General features: G+C 40.0%; 1 protein-coding gene across 1 annotated transcript in view; it reads right to left on the minus strand.

The window, feature by feature from the left end:
* The window catches only part of BIO1 (adenosylmethionine-8-amino-7-oxononanoate transaminase), a 106,086-nt gene that overhangs the window by 23,685 nt on the left and 61,205 nt on the right, over positions 1 to 21,196 (minus strand). The window contains exons 8-9 of the mRNA XM_028208807.2: positions 5,994 to 6,109; positions 5,757 to 5,903 (exon numbers count right to left, since the gene is read on the minus strand). Coding sequence (XP_028064608.2) covers positions 5,757 to 5,903; positions 5,994 to 6,109 — 263 coding nt within the window. The remainder of the gene's footprint in view (positions 1 to 5,756; positions 5,904 to 5,993; positions 6,110 to 21,196) is intronic.

A 21,196-nucleotide genomic window follows, 5' to 3' on the forward strand; every position in this document is an offset into this window, starting at 1 on the left:
TGATGGCACGCTTTTTGATGAATTGGGCACGCCTTTTGATGGCACGCCTTTTGACAAAATTGGGCACACCTTTTGAGGGTGCAACTTTTTAAGAGTCCGACAAGACTCTGTAAACTGTCCCGACATTGATTCCGGTTAGTTTTTACAAGTGTCCGACAAGACTCTGTAAACTGTCCCGACATTGATTCCGGTTAGCTCCTTTATGGGTCCGACAAGACTCTGTAAACTGTCCCGACATTGATTCCGGTTAGCTCCTTTATGGGTCCGGCAAGACTCTGTAAACTGTCCCAACATTGATTCCGGTTAGTTTCTACAAGGGTCCAGCAAGACTCCGTAAACTGTCACAACATTGTCTTCTACAACGGTCCGACATGACCCCATAAACTGTCTTCTACATCGTTATGACACCACCATACAGTGTCCTCTACAACGTTATGACACCCCCATACAGTGTCCTCTACAACGTTATGACACCTCCATCCAGTGTCTTCACCAATGGTCTGACACGACCATACAGTGTCACCTATCCTTTTTTATTTTTATGTATTTTCTTGTTTTGTTACTCTCTCCAAACTCAAGTTGGTTAGTTTCTCTCCTCCTTGAGTTTGCGGGGGGCTGTTAGAATTTCCCATCTTTACCTTCACCTACTCCACTACACACTCCACTTCACCTACCTCTACTCCACTACACACTCCACTTCACCTAACCCACTATCACCTCCACTACACCTACTACCACATTACCTTCACCTACTCCACTACACACTCCACTTCACCTACCTCTACTCCACTACACACTCCACTTCACCTAACCCACTATCACCTCCACTACACCTACTACCACATTTTCTTCTATATATAGATTGTATAGGAATTGTAATTAATGAATCTTGTAATCTATCAATCAAGACATCAATCAATAATAATACATACAATTTATTCTCTCTCTTTCTCTATACATTATTTCTTACAGCACGTGATAAGAAAATGGGGTATAATCAGCCTCAAAAATTAATCCTTCCCTGTGATGATTCCTATCTTTGTATTCTGCCTCATTGGCCACATCCAAGAATTAAGAATCATATACCACACAAAGGATAGATATTTGGCTAAAATATTTGGAGTTTCAAATGTTTAGATTTAGAATAACTCTATCGAGAACATTATCAGCTACTATCTCTATTTTCATTGTAAATTTTGGAGGAGCCAAGTTGCTGTTTTTCAGCAAAATTTTCAAATCATACAATAACACATAAACCTTTATACACACTAATAGTTGTTAGAATAGTGGAGAGAGAAAAATAATATGTATTGTATTGAATGAATTGTATTGAATAATATTATCCTATACAATAGAAGGCCTGTATATATAGGTTGAGAAAGAGTATCTTACTAGAAATCTAACTATGAAAAAGAGTATCCTATAAGAGACCTAACTATGGTAATACCTAATATATCTAGGAAATCAATACCTAATATACGTAGGAATATATACCATAGTTTCTCTTGTGAAGCTGGTCCTCGATAGGTTCCATGATAATTGAACTGCTCCCTTCATTTTTACTCTCATAAAGCAAGCCTTTCTATCTGAACCACATAATACCAATCAACATGGATCCTCCTAAAGTGAAGCTATTTTTTTTCTCGGATCAGCAACATAAGTAGTTTTATTGAGGGAGCTAATCAAAATATGCTTTGGTTTGGCTGTTATAATTGAAGAAAAAGAGGGTGGTAAAATAGTCAAGTTTTGAAAATGGAATAATGGTTAGACACACCAAGCTTTAAAGCCTGTTTTAGAATAGAATTAGAAGGAAAATAGTGCTATATTTTTAACGCGAAAATATAATTATAGGGCTAGAATTTTGAGGTAAAATAAGGGTAGGCTTTTCAATGGTAGTGTAGGGTAAAATAAGGGTAGGATGAAATTGAAGGCATTGAAGACCTTTTGAGTGTATAGGGTTCACACTTTCAAGGCAATTTTGGTAATAAAATTTTTGCTTATCAAACAAAAAACTTCAGAATTTTAATGAGTCTTTGGAATCATTGAAAAAATATAAAAATTAAAAAATAAAAACAATAGTGGGATCTCATCACTAAAAGAGAAAAAAAATAATTATCAATCAAATTTCTTTAGTTGTCTCTACAAAGCTTGCTTATCTAAAATCATAGCTAAAAGGGTTGAAAACTAAATAAACTCAATTAATTCCGTAAGGAAGTGGCCCAAAAACACGTCTAACCAGAGCCCTAATAATCTAAACACCACTCATGCCTATGTTGTATACATGATATCTTGCCCTCATACCTGCCAACCTGAACCACAGTCATGCTTGGCTGTCTTCCTGCTAAGATAGATCCACCTTGACCAGGCTTGGAGAAGAGGTGATATGGAGCTTACACTCATGCCTATGTTGTATACATGATATGTTTTTTTTTTTTTTTTTTTTTGATAAATAAAGGATTTATTAGTAAATGCATCAAAATGATGCAAAGAATACAACATAGCACCCCACAAAGGAAACCCTAAAAACAAGCACTACCCAATTATGGCATCTAGAAAATCTAAAAAAACAAACAAATCCGGATCAACTGAATGCTCCAACCAACCATACAAAGCACCAATAAGCCGAGACTCTAACCAAGGAACACCATGATGAACTTCTTGAAAGGTTCGGCTATTTTGCTCCAACCAAACAAGCCACATCAAGCAAGATGGCACCAACAACCACACCCACCACCTTTGACGACCAATCCGAGCACCTCGCCAAGCCCACAGCATAGACAACACCCCTTGAGGCTGAACCCAAACAATCCCAAAGAGTGAGAAAATAAGATCCCACAGCCGCAAAGCCACTGGACAATGCAAAAACAAATGATCCACCAACTCCGCATTAGCACTACACATACAACATCGATTCACCAAGACATGCCCACGCCTAATCAGATTATCCAACATAAGATTCCTCCCCAAAGCCGATGTCCACATAAAGAAAACCGCCTTAGACGGGACACTCGGCACCCAAACACTCTTCCAAGGAAACAACCAACCACAATCCCCCACCAAACCCCCATAAAACGAAGCAACTGTGAACTTTCCTTTGGCCCCCACCCCATTCCACACCATAGCATCAGACCCCACCCCAGAAAGATCCAAACCATACAAAAACCTCACAACTCCAACATCTGAGCCACCTCTCAATCATGTAACGGCTGGCGCAACTGAATATCCCAAACCACCACACCCCCTCCCAAACATGATATGTTGCCCTCATACCTGCCAACCTGAACCACAGATGGTAGTAGGGTTGAGCCTCCATTAGAATTGGGAAGAGCCAGCCACCTATCTAACACCAGGCTTGGAGAAGGGTGATATGGACCTTACACTCACACCGCTATTGTATACATGATATGTTGCCCTCATTCCTGCCAACTTGAACCACAGATGGCAGTAGGGCTGATGTGGAATTGGGAAGAGCCAGCCACCATTCTAATAGGTTACTTGGGCTCTAATGTTCCAAGGACTTATATAACATATCATGTATACGACAAACAAAAACACCTACACTAAGACACTAACACAATCATACACAAGTGTTCAAGGTCTGTCATTGCCAACCTCTCTATCTTTAAACCTCCCTTGGTCTTCTCCTCTCCACCTCTAATGATCTTAGGCCATTGAAGTACCCGCCATCTTCCCAAAGGCCAACAACCGACCACCTCTAATCTCACTTACCTACACAACTTAATTGCCTAAATTTGCACAGAAACAATTGCATAATGTGGAAGACAAATCTAGACAACTATTACACACATAACTATATTATGTATAGTAGTACCACTATCTTTAATGTGGAATGTGATAAGAAGATACAAGGAAATTAGGAATTCCATATAGAGATGGTTTGGAGTTGGACCATATCCAATCAAGCTTTCAGTTTAATTTGAGTTATTTTTTGTGTTGCCGATACAGTTCAAGTTTATTAAGTTTTAAGAGCCAAGGGTAGTTTTAAATCATTATTGGTAATTATGTGATATTTTTTAAGTCTTTACTGCTCAGTCAGTTTCTTACATGATTACATCCTTAATTTAGAGTCTATCTACTAGTAATAGAAAAGGTCTGGGAGCTCATACATGTCAAATGGTTGTATCTACTAGCTGAAGAGAAGTTGAGGGCATGTTCACTTAGCTTAAACCATCCTTCATAGTAGCAAACAGCCTATTTCATTACCAAAATCCTACCAAGCCTCAATCAACCTTCACTCTTTTCCTTACATTTTGGCCTTTTAATTTAACACCATAACCCTTAAAATAGCTGTTTATAAAGATTTAAGTAACTAACTTTTGACAATCCAGTAACCTGTTGCTTGGGGAATAAGGCCAACTCCAACTCTTTCCAACCCCCCGCCCCCCTCTCCAACCTATAAACCTGATTACCGTCTAGAACCCCAAAATCTAAAAGATTTCCCTAATCTGAACTAACAACAAAACCAAATTGTGCAATGTTAAATTTGCATAAAGAAAGACAGTATTGAAGAACAAGAACAGAAAGGTAATAACGTGGTTCGGCCAATCATTGCCTATGTCCACACGCAAACAACATATCAATAACACCCTTATGTATAGGGTGAATTACAATCATATCCCACAAAATTAGAGATTAAATAATATCCATAATTCTAATGATTGAAATAAAATCAAACCATAAATTATGCAACCATAAATCACGGGATTTACATATCTTCAATAGGCAACATCATTCTATGTTACTTACCACTGAGCTAGATCACATCTCCTATTATATTTTTCAATTTATAATCTTTTTCAAATATTGATAAAACCATACTCAATGTGGTGACCTTTATGCCTGCAGTCACGGGATTTACATATCTTCAATAGGCAACATTATCCTAAGTTACTTACCACTGAGCTCGATCACATCTCGTATTATATTTTTCAATTTACAATGTTTTTCAAATATTGATAAAACCATACTCAACCTGGTGACCTTATGCCCGCTATCAAATTTTCTTTCTTACCTTTTTCCCGAGTGTCAAGCAAATGTGCACTAATACCATTAAGGGTCAACCAAGAATATGAGAAATGTCAATCGAGTTTACAAAATTGCGGAATTTAGTTTTGAATCCAAGAAGTGTTTATCATATATCCCAAACTGCTGAATAAGTGTTGGTGTCTAACATGGACACCACTCTAGGCCACTTAGCTCATGGTCTACAAAATTACCAAAATATGACCTGTTATAAATAAATAAATAAATCAAATTGTTCCAATTCAAGCAAAGTTAGAACAATGTGTGTCCAGCGAAAATAATCTTCAATAATTTGGCCTCAATGTTCAACAAAAATTCCCCTTTCTTCCTTTGCCCATGCATCACTTTAAGAAGTTAATTACTTAAATCTATCAACAACATAACATGACTGTTGAAACCCCCAATCCTCCTACATGTGTGTCACTACCATGTGAGGATTCAGTATGGATAGGATAACAAATAAGAAGGATGAAGTCAAATGTGAGGTCTCATCATTCAATTCATATTTAGAAATTGGATGGAACAAGAACATGAAGTGGAATGTGCCCTAGAAAAGGAAGGTTGACCCAAAGGAAAGAAAATCTAAGTTAATGACAAAATTATAGTTAATTAACTGCTCTCACGAAAATGAAGTTTATATAGTAGACACTAATTCCAACTTCATAAAGAATTGAATGAAACTAACCATAAATCAATATGTTATACTATATTACCTGGTTCTATAATCAATGATCCAATATGTGTAAAACCTCTTAATCCTGAATGTAGTGATAACTCTCGAGTTATATAAGATGAATAACTACCAGCCAGACTTGACCCATCCCTGCTGTTGTAGAATATTTCATCGCGCAAGCTGAAGGCTGTTACAAATGTCAACACCTATCATCTAATGATCACCATGTAACAGTGAGAAAATCAGAAGAGAAGATATCGAAACATGCTTTACTTACATGTATCTTCTACTTTCACTTTTTCAGGATTCATCCTTTCAGGAAGAGAGAGTTTCCAAACACCATTTTGCATAAAGACAGTTGGAGGATCCAAAAAAAACCCTCTTCCCGTGTACCTGCAATTTTTTTGAAAGACACAATATCTTAAAACATCCCATCTAAACTAGCTTGCTCTTTATTTCCATCCCTTGTTGCTTGACAAGTACCATAGGCATTCATAAAAGATGTACACAAACTACATGAAATGTTCATTGCATTAGCAATTGAAAGCATATATCTAAAAAGGTCAAATATGCACTAAGACAGCAAAACCAATTTAGTAGTTGTCAATATATGGCAAGTTATTACAAACTTGAGATGTTAGACCATCTCCAGCAGGTCGTACTATTTAATTGTGCCAATATCATATTTTAGCACAACCCCAAGGAGTTGGCATGGTGGGTGCAGCTTGGGGCTGTGCTCTCTCCATGTCTCAAGTTCAACTCCCACTAGGTGCTATCAACTCCTTGGGGCCACGCCTGCCGGCTCTGCCCGAAATTTGCTCAATCCACATGGAGGGGGCGCTTTACGTAAGTCTCGGGATTAGTCAATGTGCAGGCGTGTAAGCTGGCACGGACACCCAGTTATTAAAAAAAAAACAAAAAAATTATATTTTAGCACACCAAAGTGTCAAAAATGTCGTGTTTTGAAATATATGCTTCAACAATGCATATGTTATTCTTTTAGCACAATTCAATTACTAACATACGATGCAATCGTGTGTACTAATTATATGTATTCACATTGTCTTTAAATTATACTTCTAATTAAAAAGTATTCATCAGCTCAATTAAAACTTGCATCAAAATAAAATTTGATGGTTAGCATTTTCTGATGGGGGCGGAGAGATTTGCTGTTAGGAGGTTTTGGGGAAAGCGGTTTAGTTATTGATGAACGTAGAGGTCGTCTCAACTTATCCGAGATTGATGTACGCAAAGCTAATGATGGTGCTAGTGATGTCAATCCTGGTCCGTCGATTTCGGAGGTTGGTGCTGCTAGAATAGAAGAAGTTGATAAGAGATGGTCTGTTGTTATGGACGGTCCAGAATTTTCTGATGTTTTATGAAATGAAATCATGAGTGTAAAGAAGAATGACGATGTTGTTCTTGATGATAAAGAAAATGTAATAAGTAAATAAAAGTTTGAGTGGTTACATAAATAAAATTAATAAAATTTTTCATTAATCATAATAGTGGTTACATTTACATCAAACTATCCCTCATTTTTGGGAACATTGCATCTAAACCAACAACTGTCCCCAGTAGTTAATATAATACAAGAAATTTCTCCTCTAATAGTGAGATCTGGTTGGAATTTAACAAATACATGGAAGTCTCTCTGGCAACCTACTAAATTTTTCATTAGTTCAGTTGGGACTGTTGTGTATTTGATGTCGTCTATGACGTTGTAGACGATGTCTTGATCATAGTCCTTGAAACTTATTCTACCGGAGAAGTAGTTGTGTCGTCCGAGATTTCTGACCCAGGCAGTTTTTCTTGTTCTTGAAAGGGGATATTGAGCGGATGGGTCGCTATTCAGGATCCTGTTATCAAAGGACGAGGAGAGTTCTTTGTCAGTATGTAAATCATGTATATTATTATTGCGTATCCCTAATCTAATGTTGTCGTCTTCACTGTAAACGCAGAAACAACAATTTTGACATAGGTCGTATTTTATAAAATTTGAACTTACAAACAAAATATTGTTTTCTACCCAATTTTTTACTTCATTTAAAAATGGAAATGAATTAAAGAGGCCAATATATAGCAGCCATTCTCATTTGTAATGATCCATCGAAAATGTTTTTAATGAGGGGTATTTTGTTACATAATTGGTAGGACATCTTTCTTTGCAGAGTGCAAAGAATTGTTCCTCCGTTTCTGCTTCCGCAATTATTTTCCGCCAGAGTTCGTCTCTGTTCTTCGAGGGACTTTTTCCCTTAGATGAAAATTCTCCCCATTCTATGAAATCGCCGCCTTTCTGTATTTGGATGATAGATTCTCCCGTTAGTTCCAGTGAGATCGAAAAATCTCTGGTTTGAGGCTTGGATCTTCTTTGTGCATTAAACCATGGCATGAAGGTGAGGGTTTCCATCTTCGTGGAACTCCCTAGTGACAAGTATTAGTATAGCTGACAGGCTAGTTAGAGAAGGGATTGAAGGAGTTCTAAGAGTTTTTCTTTTGGGCAAGGACATTGTGGGTAGGTGAGGAAAATCTTCTTGGCATAGAAACGGAAAGAGACATTTTGTAGTGGTAAACAATAAACTCACACCAGCCGTACAAGGGCTCCCTATTAGTTAAAAATCTGGTGTGAATGGTGTGAGTTGTTGCCGCACTGATCTGGGCCGTCCATTCATGTACTTGTGAACACATGTATGGATGGGGTTAAAAGGAAGTCCCACTCGGGCCCAGGTGTGATTAGTGTGAGTATTTTTTATTCCTTTGTCGGATAATGCTATACACGTGTCACATTTGTGGTGGTTTGCGTGGTTGTAAAGTAAAGATATTTTCAAAATGAGTGACATAAAGCAAAGGCAGGAAAATGATTATGCTTTTGAATTATTTTGAATGGGGAATCTTCGTCCTTACTGACGGGCCACTTTTGCTATTTATTTGGTACTAGAAAATATTTGATGGTAGAAAAGAATATGCTTTTGTAACGGGATAGCTATTGTGGTGATGTCGTTTTCTAGTACCTTGTTTCTGAAGCTTGGGTAACCAGCTTAGGGTATGATAGAATGTTAAAACTTAAACCTACTCCACTCACCCACTTAAACCTACTCCACTAAACCTAACCCACTACACCACTACCACCTCACCTACTCCACTAAACCTAACCCACTACACCACTAACACCTCCACTTCACCTACTCCTTACCTACTACACACTCACCCTCTTCTATATATAGGAATCATGAATCATTGTAACAAAAATAACATTGTATCAATCAATAATACAATTCTCTATTTCTCTTTATACATTAAATTTCTACATGGTATCAGAGCAGGTTTAGAACCTAGTATTTTCGCTTCACCGGCGGGCGGCAACCTCACCTTAGCCGCCCGCCGGACCTCAACCTATTCCGCTGTCATCTCTATCAATACATATAGCTTCTTCCATGGCAGATCTCTCTCCTTCACCTATTAGAAGTACTGAACTTCTCCAGCCTGCACAGTGATGTCAGTTTTGATGCCCTTGAGAGACTTGTTACTAGGTGCAAGTCATTAAGTGTTTTGAAGGTCAATAAGAATGTCAACTTGAAACAAGTACAGAGGCTACTTGTACGGGCTCCTCAGTTGATGGAGCTTGGTACTGGAAACTTTCAACAAGACCTTGCACCGCGCCAGTATGTAGCGCTTGAACGTGCATTCAGCCACTGCAAAAAATCTGCACACCCTATCAGGTTTATGGGAAGCTACGGCCCTTTATCTTCCTGTTCTTTACCCAGCTTGTGCGAGTCTGGCATTCTTGAATTTGAGCTATTCAACTCTTCTGCAATAGTGGGGGTGTTCTAGGGCTTGTTCCCACTCTCTCTCCTCCTATCTCCTATCACTTTTCTGGATAATATCTTAAGCAATCTGTCTCCACCGCCTAAACTTTATTTTTTTATTATAAAACTTAATTGGTGCTCTCGCCCTGTTCCCCACTCCATCCTTTATTATTTTTATTCATCATTATATATTCATCATCACCATGCTTATCATTTCATCACCATCATCATATTTTTGTTATTTGATTCCCTTACTTTTCACACACAAAAAAAAAAAAAAAAAAAAAAAAAAAAATTCCAAACACCATTGCTGTTTTTCACAAATCCGTGTGATAAAGATTTGCACACCATATTTTATTCCTCTCAGGGATCAACCCCGATCACAATTTTACAAGCAAAAAAAAAAAAAAAAAAAAAAAAAAAAACACCAAAAGCTTTGTTTTCCTTTTCTGCAGACGGCCACCCACTGCCCTTACTTCTTCGCCTATTCCGCCGGTCTTTTCTTCTTGCCTCCGTCCTGGGCGGCTCTTGCCGGGGTTGCCTCCGTGTTTCCCACTCCACTGGGCACGATCACTACTCTCTGCTCCTCCACTGCAGCATATGGCGGACCTCCAAATCGGAACATCACGGTGGCCTTCCGCTTCAGCTCCTTGTTTTCCGCCTTTAGCACACTTATCTCTGCTCGCGCATCCTTATACATGCGCTGGAGCAGAGCCGGTTGGGCGTTTAATTGCTGCACCTCATTTGTCCTACTCTGCAGCCGGTTCGACAAATTTGTAACCGCAGTCATGGTTTCCACACATGACTTCAAGGTATACTGATTGGCCTCCACATCCGACTGCACTGCCATTCTTTGCTCCACAGACCGCATAGGAAAGTTCAACGGAGCAAACTCCGGGGCGCTTGGTTGAGGTTCCAGTGCCACCGCACCAGTTATCTCTCTTGTTGACTCGTTGAGGTCAGGAAAGAGGGTGAGCAGACCACGGGAAGAAGAGGCTATGTTCTGGGTAGCTGAACGGGAAGAAGAAGCCATGTTTTTGGGTTGCTGAGTGTTTTAGAGAAGGGTTGGATACAAAGTCTTTACCGAGTGTTTCCGAATGACAATGTTCAGAGAGTTTCAGACTGGTTTCCACAGCCTCCGCATTGGTTTATATCGACACTGACGAAGCGGCCGACACGCGCACTGTCGATCACGTGCATCACCGCGTGTCTGGCGCGCCTTTTGATGGCTCGACGCTTTCTGTCGGGCACGTCTTTTGATAAAGTGGGCGCGCCTTTTGATGGCACGCCTTTTAATGGCACTCCTTTTGAAAAAATTAGGCACACCTTTTGAGGGTGCGACTTTTACAAGGGTCCGACAAGACTCTGTAAACTGTCCCGACATTTATTCCGGTTAGCTCCTTCAAGGGTCCGACAAGACTCAGTAAACTGTCCCGACATTGATTCCGGTTAGCTCCTTCATGGGTCCGACAAGACTCTGTAAACTGTCCCGACATGGATTCCGGTTAGTTTCTACAAGGGTCCGACAAGACTCTGTAAACTGTCCCGACATTGATTCCGGTTAGCTCCTTCATGGGTCCGACAAGACTCTGTAAACTGTCCCGACATTGATTCCGGTTAGTTTCTACAAGGGTCCAGCAAGACTCCGTAAACTGTCACAACAACTGTCACAACATTGTCTGCTACAACGGTCCGACATGACCCCATAAACTGTCTTCTACAACGGTCCGACATGACCCCATAAACTGTCTTCTACATCGGTCTGACCCCGTCATCCAGTGTCCTCTACACCGTTATGACACCACCATACAGTGTCCTCTACCACGTTATGACACCCCCATACAGTGTCCTCTACCACGTTATGGCACCACCTTTCAGTGTCTTCACCAACGGTCTGACACGACCATACAGTGTCTCCTATCCTTTTTTTATTTTTATGTATTTTCTTGTTTTGTAACTCTCTCCAAACTCAAGTTGGTTAGTTCCTATCCCCCTTGAGTTTGCGGGGGGCTGTTAAAACTTAAACCTACTCCACTCACCCACTTAAACCTACTCCACTAAACCTAACCCACTACACCACTACCACCTCACCTACTCCACTAAACCTAACCCACTACACCACTAACACCTCCACTTCACCTACTCCTTACCTACTACACACTCACCCTCTTCTATATATAGGAATCATGAATCATTGTAACAAAAATAACATTGTATCAATCAATAATACAATTCTCTATTTCTCTTTATACATTAAATTTCTACATAGAATATCACCCCCTATTTATAAATGAAGATTAGGATTTACAAGAAATACAATTACAAGATGATCCCTGAGGACATAAAATGATTACAGACCCTAGTGTAACTTTCGGCTAATATAATATGCTAACACTTTCGGCTAATATAATATGCTAACACTCCCCCTCAAGCTGGTGCGAAGATATCTCTCATGCCCAGCTTGCCTAATATGGCATGAAATGGTTTATTCCCAACCCCCTTGGTGAGAATGTCAGCAAGTTGTTCACCAGACTGGACAAAAGGACAAATGGTACCACTAGTGAGTTTCTCCTTAATGAAGTGGCGATCAATCTCAACATGTTTTGTCCTGTCATGTTGAACTGGATTGTGAGCGATGTTGATGGCGGCCTTATTATCACAGTATAACCGCATGGAGTCCGTCTGATCAATACCTAGATCACTCAACAATAACTTGATCCATAAAAGTTCACACACACCTTGTGCCATAGCTCTAAACTCAGCTTCTGCACTTGACCTGGTAACCACATTCTGTTTCTTACTCCTCCAAGTAACTAGGTTGCCGCCAACAAATGTGCAATACCCTGAAGTTGATCTCCTATCAGTTACTGACCCAGCCCAGTCAGCATCTGTATAGGCTTCTACACGAAGATGATCATACTTTGAAAAATACAGACCCTTACCAGGAGCAGACTTCAAATACCTCAAGATTCTCATGACAGCCTCAAAGTGAATCTGATGAGGAGCATGCATAAACTGACTAACTACACTGACAGCAACAACAATATCAGGACGGGAGTGAGATAGGTAAATGAGCTTACCCACTAATCGTTGATAGCTCCCCCTATCCACAACTTCTCCTCCTTCATCATCCCCCAATTTCTGATTGGGTTCCAGTGGGGTGGCACATGCCTTGCAGCCAAGCATCCCAATTTCCTTCAACAAGTCAAGCACATATTTTCTCTGTGAGATAAATATTCCATCCTTAGAGCGAGCAACTTCAATTCCCAGAAAATACTTCAAGCTTCCCAAGTCTTTGATTTCAAACTCTTTAGCTAAATATTTCTTCAACAGAGGTATTTCCCCACTATCATTGCCTGTAAGAACTATGTCATCTAAATAAACAATAAGTGCTGTAGTCTTACCGCGTGAGGAATGTTTCACAAACAATGTGTGATCTGCCTGACTTTGTATGAAGCCATATTTAAACATAGCCTGAGTGAATCTCTCAAACCAAGCCCTTGGAGACTGTTTGAGACCATATAATGACTTCCGAAGTTTGCATACTTTGCCTTCTGTTTGATGATCCTCAAAACCCGGAGGAATGTCCATATATACTTCTTCTTCGAGGTCACCATGGAGAAAAGCATTCTTGACATCAAACTGATAAAGCGGCCAATCTAGGTTAGCTGCGAGAGAGAGAAATACTCTGACTAAATTCATTTTAGCCACGGGTGCGAAGGTTTCCTGATAATCAATGCCATATGTCTGAGTAAACCCTTTTGCCACAAGTCTTGCCTTGTAACGCTCAATAGACCCATCTACTTTGTGTTTCACAGTATATACCCATTTACATCCCACAGGTCGTTTGCCCGTAGGTAACTCAGTCAATTCCCAAGTGCCATTCTTCTTAAGTGCTTTCATTTCCTCCATCATGGCGAGTTTCCACTCAGAGATAGCAAGAGCATCCTGAAAATGGTTAGGAATGCTAACAGAGGAAATATAGGACACAAACGCTCTATATGAGGATGACAAATGAGAGTATGATACAAACTGTGAGATAGGATGTTGAGCACAAGATCTCACACCCTTCCTCTTGACAATAGGAACATCAAGATCAATGGACTCAAGAGATTCAAAGTTACCTAGACTCTCATCAGAAGCAGGAGATGGCAGTGGAGTAGCAGAAACGGTCCCGTGTATCTAGTTAACTTGTTTTCTGTCTATGTCCCGGACATAAACATGCCCGTCCTTATTCTTGGTGACAGTGGGTTCTATAGTCCTAGTAGAAGAGGGGGGTGCAAGAACAACTGGTTCCACCATAGGAAGCACAGTAGTAGAGGGTGGTGCAAGAACAACTGGTTCCACCATAGGAGGCACAGGACTCACTTCACACCAAGGCTCTCCTGGAAATGAGGACGGTGACACCGGAGAGGATAAGAAATAGGACTGGGACTCAAAAAAAGTTACATCCATGGACACAAACCACTTACGAGAAGAAGGGTGGTAACATTTATATCCCTTTTGAGTAGGAGAGTAACCAAGGAAAACACACTTGAGGGAGCGAGGGTCCAACTTACCACGAGAGGGAGAGTGATTATAGACAAAACAGACACAACCAAATATTTTGGGAGGAATAGAAAATAAGGACGGAGAACCGAGGAGGATGTGAAGCGGAGCCTGTTTGTCCAAGACCTGGGTAGGGAGACGATTAATAAGATGGGCAGCGGTGAGAACAGCGTCGCCCCAATAGGGCCGAGGCACATTCATAAAAAAACACATGCACCGAACCATGTCAAGAAGATGCCGATTCTTGCGTTCGGCCACCCCATTTTGTTGAGGGGTATTGGTGCAAGAGGTCTGATGGATAATGCCATGAGTAGAGAAATATTGTCCTAACCCAGAATCTATGTATTCCCCGCCATTATCAGAACGAAATATTTTGATAGTGGCCCCAAACTGAGTACAAATCATCTTATGAAAAGTGCGAAACACAGAGAAAACCTCACTCTTATCTTTCATGAGATACACCCAAGTAGCACGAGAAAAATCATCAATAAATGTAACAAACCAGCGATGACCTTTCACAGATAGAACACGAGAGGGACCCCAAACATCAGAATGTATTAATGAAAAAGGAACGAAGCTTTTATTCAAACGGGGAGCAAAAGAAGCTCTATGTTGTTTTCCAAGTTGACAAGACTCACAAAGAAAGTCAGACACATGATGATTTGCAAAACTAGAAGGAAATAAATGCTTAAGTAAATGAAATGAGGGATGCCCAAGACTCGTGCCACAGCCATAAATCAGCGGGGGTAGTAGAAGACGTGGTGGAAGAATAAGCAAGTTTGTCCGTTTGATCTAGGAAGTAGAGACCATTTTCTGCACTACCACTGCCAATCGTCCTCCCCGTGACAAGGTCCTGAAAAAGACAATGATCAGGAAAAAAACGTCACACTACAATTCAAATCCTGGGTAAGACGACTTAAGGATAACAGATTAACAGAAAACTTGGGAACATGGAGAACAGAAGATAGATGTATGGTAGGAGTGACTTGGACTAAACCTTTTCCAGAAATGGAAGAAACAGTACCATCGGCAATCCTAACTTTGTCCTGACCTGAAGAGGGCTTATAGACAGAGAAAAGATCAGAGGAGCCAGACATATGATCTGAGGCACCAGAATCAATAATCCAAGGCAAAGATTTATGACACAGGAAGGCACAAGGAGAAGATGCTAAGTTACCTGAGCGGGTAAAGGACGAGGAAGCGGTATTGAGAGCAGTAGAAGATCGGCGGTCCAACAATTGGCGCAAAGCATCCTCCAGCTCAGTATCAGAAGCTTGGGTAACAGAAGTAGAATTAGAATCAAGGGTATCAACGGCACTAGACTGATGAGAACGGGAATAGGAACCACGTCCTCTAGATTGGCCTGACCGACCTCCTCGAGAACCAGACCGATCACCTTGACCCCCGGATGGAGTCCCACGAAGCTTCCAACACGTCTCACGAGTATGCCGCGGCTTCTTGCAATAATCACAGAATACAGACTCCTTAGCAGCAGACGGAGGAGGCAGGCTGAGGCCATCTCGAGGAGTAGACAGTAAAGCGGAACGATCAGTAGAGACAGGGGACATTATAGCAGACCGGCAACTCTCCTCATTCTGTACATAGGCAAATGCCTCCTGAAGTGAAGGAATAGTGCCCATACTCAGAACTCGACCCCTAACTGGATCATACTCCACATTTAGGCCGGCCAAAAATTTAAAGACCCGTTCCCGTGCGATGAACTTCTTGTACCCGACAGAATCAGTAGGGCAAACGGGCTTATAGTCTTCCAAGTGGTCAAGGCGTTTCCAGCCGTTGGTGAGGAAAGTGAAGTACTGAAGAACAGTCTGCTCTCCCTGAAGTGAGCTCTCAATAGAGCGGCGCAACTCAAATGCCTGTGAAAAATTCCCTTTGCGGGAATAGGTAACAGCCACAGCCTCCCAAACGTCCTGGGCAGTCTCCATAGACAAGTAGCCCTCACCAAGTTCTGGAACCATCGAATGGATAAGCCAACTCATAATCAAAGAGTTGGTAATCTCCCATTGGTCATAACCTGAGTCAGTGGTACTAGGTGCCTGTATCCTGCCATCAACATACCCCATCTTTCCTCTGCTCTTCAAAAACATAGCCAAACTTTGAGACCATGCTAGGTAGTTCTGACCATTAAATAGAGAGGTGGTGATTTTCAGACTAGGGTTGGGGTTCTCAGTCATGGTAGTAGGTAGAATGGAACTCTCACTCTTTGGTGTTTGAGAAGAAGGGGACACACTGGTGGAATCGGTCATGGATACAATACTACTGAACCCGCAACAAAACTAGTGGCAATCACAAACCCGGAAGGTGGTAATGAGATAACAGGCGCAATGACCACTATAAAGACATAGCAAAATTAAGAAACCAGTTTATTTATTTATTTATTTATTTATTTATTTTTATTTATTTTTATTTTTTGTTTTTTTTTATTTATTTATGTATACATGTACGGTGTGATATATATATTTATATATACCAGGCTATATCAGGATATATATATATATTGATATATACTAGGGTGTAAGCCAAAAGCGAGGCTATATCATACCAGATCGACGATTGACGAAGGCGACAGAGGGACGAGCGACGACGAGTGACGAAGACGAGCGACGAGCTGAGGACGACGAGGGCGATGAAGACGAGCGACGAACGGCTGGAGGAGATCGATGAGCTGAGGAGCCGAGACGAAGACGAAGACGAAGCAGATGATCCAACGGCTGATGAAGACGAAACGGAGTGACGACGGTGACTGAAGATCGACCCAGCAGATGATCCAACTAGGTACGTTTTAAACCCTAACCCTAGAGGTATAGCTCTGATACCATGAAGCTTGGATAACCAGCTTAGGGTATGATAGAATATCACCCCCTATTTATAAATGAAGATTAGGGTTTACAAGAAATACAATTACAAGATGATCCCTGAGGACATAAAATAATTACAGACCCTAGTGTAACTTTCGGCTAATATAATATGCTAACACTTTCGGCTAATATAATATGCTAACAGTTTCATCCCTCATTTTCTATCTTTCTTTCTTATTGATTGTATGGGTATACAATGTTGTACTCCTTAGAAGAGTATCTCGAGAATTACAAGCAGTTTATTCAAATGTGTATAGATCGTTTTTTGACGTGGCAAATAAGACTGTGAAAAGAGATCCAGCGGTCAGCTCCGACAAAGTTTGTTCGTCGGTACGAGGAGCAGAGGGAAAAAATATCAAAGCTAAGGTGTCTGAACAGAAAAGTTAACTAATGGGGGCAGTAGTTGGTTGGATATAATGTCCCCAAAAATGAGAGAATGGTTTGATGCAAATGTAATCACTGTCATGATTAATGAAAAATTTTATTAATTTTATTTATGTAACCACTAATGTTTATTTACTTATTACATTTCCTTTATCATCATCAACAACAACATCGTTATTCTTCTTTACACTCATGATTATATTTCGTAAAACATTAGAAAATTTTGGACCGTCCATAACAACAGACCATTTCTTATCAACTTTTTCTTTTCTAGCAGGATCAACCTCCAAAATCGACGAACCAGGATCAACATCAGTAGCACCATCATTAGCTCTGCGTATATCAATCTCGAATAAGCTGAGACAACCTCCACGTTCATCAATAATTGAACCACTTTCCCCAAAACCTCCTAACAGCAAATCTCTCCGCCTCTCAGATAAACCAACAGACTTAGTCCGCGATAGAATCGGAAGCATTTTAGTTGGAACACAATGCCAAACATAAACATTCGGCTTCGTATATTTTTTAGATAAGACAACAATAGATGGCACCCTTAACTACGAATCTTCTGGCATTTCACTCGTAGAATACTTCAAATATCCCTTCATTTTACAATACGTTACTCCCCTTTTAATATTCGAATCTTCGAGTCGATACTTCACCATCCATAGCACCTGTTTTTCGTTAATGGAACAATAACCATTCCCATAATACACTAATTCGCACTGACAATCCATAGGGAAAACAAAACACGCCTGCAAACTGTCATTACCATCTAACCTCCGATCATATACATTTACTCTGACCAACCCACTGGTATTGGGTGTGCAAAGGGAGGAATATTTTATCATCCTTAATACCCTTGGTGTTTGTATCTCAACCTAAACTGAGCAAAGAAATTAGGTAATGCAAGTTTAATACAACTGAAATCACTTGTTGAAACTCCTTCAACAACACTAGTTTTTATATCGTCCACCTCCATCACCTGAACATTACAAATAAAAATACACACAATTATAATTCTAAACAATTTTAAAGTACATTTGACTCTTTAACGTAATTTTGCATTCTTTTCCATTAATAGTAGCAGCCTAAACATATGGCACCCTTTTGAATACTTCCAACATTTTCCAACAAGGTATCTTTATAGTCCATCCAAACATCAACTGGGAATAACCAGTCCACAACTTCTATTCTGTGACGAACATACTCTTGGTCTTTGCCACCAACGAGCTTGAATCTCGTTTTCTTTAGCATCCGAAACCTGGCAGACTGATCAGGATCAACAATCCAGGTCTCAAGATTAACTCACCAACTCCAATAAATATCTTATCAGGTGTGAGAACGGAATCTGACGGACTATTATCACTAATGATAAAAAACAAAACGTGGTGGACCATAGCTTCCTCTTTAGCCTCTCTTGTCCTAATTAAACATTCCCAATTAATCTTATACCCTTAACCACGATCTTGTCTGATTGACGGTCACATCTTTTATTACCCAACTCAATACCATTCAGTAATCTCGCTATACCTTTGTTCTCAAATTTAACGCACCTTAAGTGTTCATCGTACAATTGTAACTTCCTTACTCCCCTCTTGGTCTTCTTAATATATCGGGGATATTTTGAACGTACCGTTTGCGAATGTATGCCGCCTTAAAAGGTGCACGACCACGGTAACTACCCTTATATCCACTGGCCGCCGGTGTCCTTGACCACCGGTACGCAAGGAGAATCTGATACTGGCTACTTACTACTCCTATTTTTTTTTATAAAAAACTCCAAATCTTTTATCCGTACACTTCTATAGGATCTGTTAGCTTTGTTTAACCCTTCTGTTTAGATATTTTAGCTTTGATATTTTTTCCCTCTATTTCTCGTACCCACGAACAAACTTCGCTAGAGCTGACCGCCGGCTCTCTTCCCACAGTCCTATTTGTCACGTCGAAAAACGATCTACACACATTTGAGTGAATTGCCCATAATTCTTCGAATACTCTTCTAAGGAGTACAACATTGTATACCAATACAACCAACAAAAAAGAAAGACAGAAAAGGAGGGACGAAACAAGGTACCAAAAAACATCACCACAATAGCTATCCCACTACAAAAGCATATTCCTTTCTACCATCAAATATTTTCTAGTATCAAATAAATAACAAAAGCGGCACATCAGTAAGAAAGAAGATTCCCCATTCAAAATAATTCAAAAGCATAAACTTTGCTTTATGTCACTCATTCTGAAAATATCTTTATGTTACAACCACGCAAACCATCACAAACGTGACACGTGTATAGCACTATCCGGCAAAGGAATCAAAAGTATTCACACCACTCACACCTGGGCCCAGGTGCGCCTTCCTTTTAACCCCATCCATACACGTGTTTACAAGTACATAAATGGACGGCCCAGATCAGCACGGGACCAACGTCCCCTAGTCACACCAGGTTTTTTAACTAATAGGAAACCCTTGTACGGCTGGTGTGAGTTTACTGTTTATCACTACAAAATGTCTCGCCAAGCCTCTTTTCGTTTCTATGCCAAGAATGTTTTTCTCACCCACCCACAATGCCCTTGCCTAAGAAAACAACTTTTAGAACTCCTCCAATCCTTTTTCCAACTAGTCTGTTAGCCATACTACATGTCGCAAGAGAGCTCCACGAAGATGGAAACCCTCACTTTTATGCCATGGTTCAACGCACAAAGAAGATCCAAACCTCCAACCAGAGATTTTTCGATCTCACTAGAACCAATGGGAGAATCTATCATCCAAATATAGAAAAACTTCATTCTCCAATAGCAAGTCGACAGTATATATAGAAAGGCGGCGATTTCATAAAATGGGAAGAATTTTCATCTAAGGGAAAAAGTCCATTGAAGAACAGAGATGAACTCTAGCGGGGAATACTTGCAGAAGCAGAAATGGAGGAACAATTCTTTGCACTCTGCAAAGAAAGATGTCCCACCGATTACGTAACAAAATACCTCCCATTAAAAACATTTTCGAGGGATCATTACAAATGAGAACGACCCCATATATTGGCCCCTTTAATTCATTTCGTTTTTTAAATGAAGTAAAAAAATTGGGCAGAAAATAATATTTTGTAAGTTAGAATTTTATAAAATACGAGCTATGTCAAAATTGTTGTTTCTCCGTATACAGTTAAGACGACAACATCAGATTAGGGACACACAATAACGATATACACAATTTACATACTGACGAAGAACTCTCCTCCTCCTCTGATAGTAGGATCCTAAATAACGACCCATCCGCCCAATATCCCTCTACCTCGAAGGACCTTCAAGAACAGGAAAAACCGCTTGGGCCAAAAGTCTCGGACAACAAAACTATTTCTCCGACAAAATAAGTTTCAAGAACTATAATCAAGACGCCGTCTACAACGTCATAGACGACATCAACTACTCAACAGTCCCAATCAAACTAATGAAAAATTTAGTAGGTTGCCAGAGAGACTTTCATGTATTTATTAAATTCCAACCAGATCTCAGTATTAGAGGAGGAATTCCTTATATTATATTAACTAATGAGGACAGTAGTTGGTTTAGATGCAATGTCCCCAAAAATGAGGGAATAGTTTGATGTAAATGTTACCATTATCATGATTAATGAAAAATTTTATTAATTTTATTTATGTAACCACTCAAACTTTTATTTACTTATTACATTTCCCTTATCATCAACAGCATCGTCATTCTTCTTTACACTCGTGATTTCATTTCATAAAACATTGGAAAATTTTGGACCGTCCATAACAACAAACCATTTCTTATCAACTTCTTTTTTTCTAGCAGCACCAACCTCCAAAATAGACGAACTAGGATCAACATCACTAGCACAA

The sequence above is a fragment of the Camellia sinensis genome, chromosome 4 (assembly GCF_055761805.1).
Source record: "Camellia sinensis isolate YWXY chromosome 4, ASM5576180v1, whole genome shotgun sequence".
NCBI classification, from domain to species: Eukaryota; Viridiplantae; Streptophyta; class Magnoliopsida; order Ericales; family Theaceae; genus Camellia; species Camellia sinensis.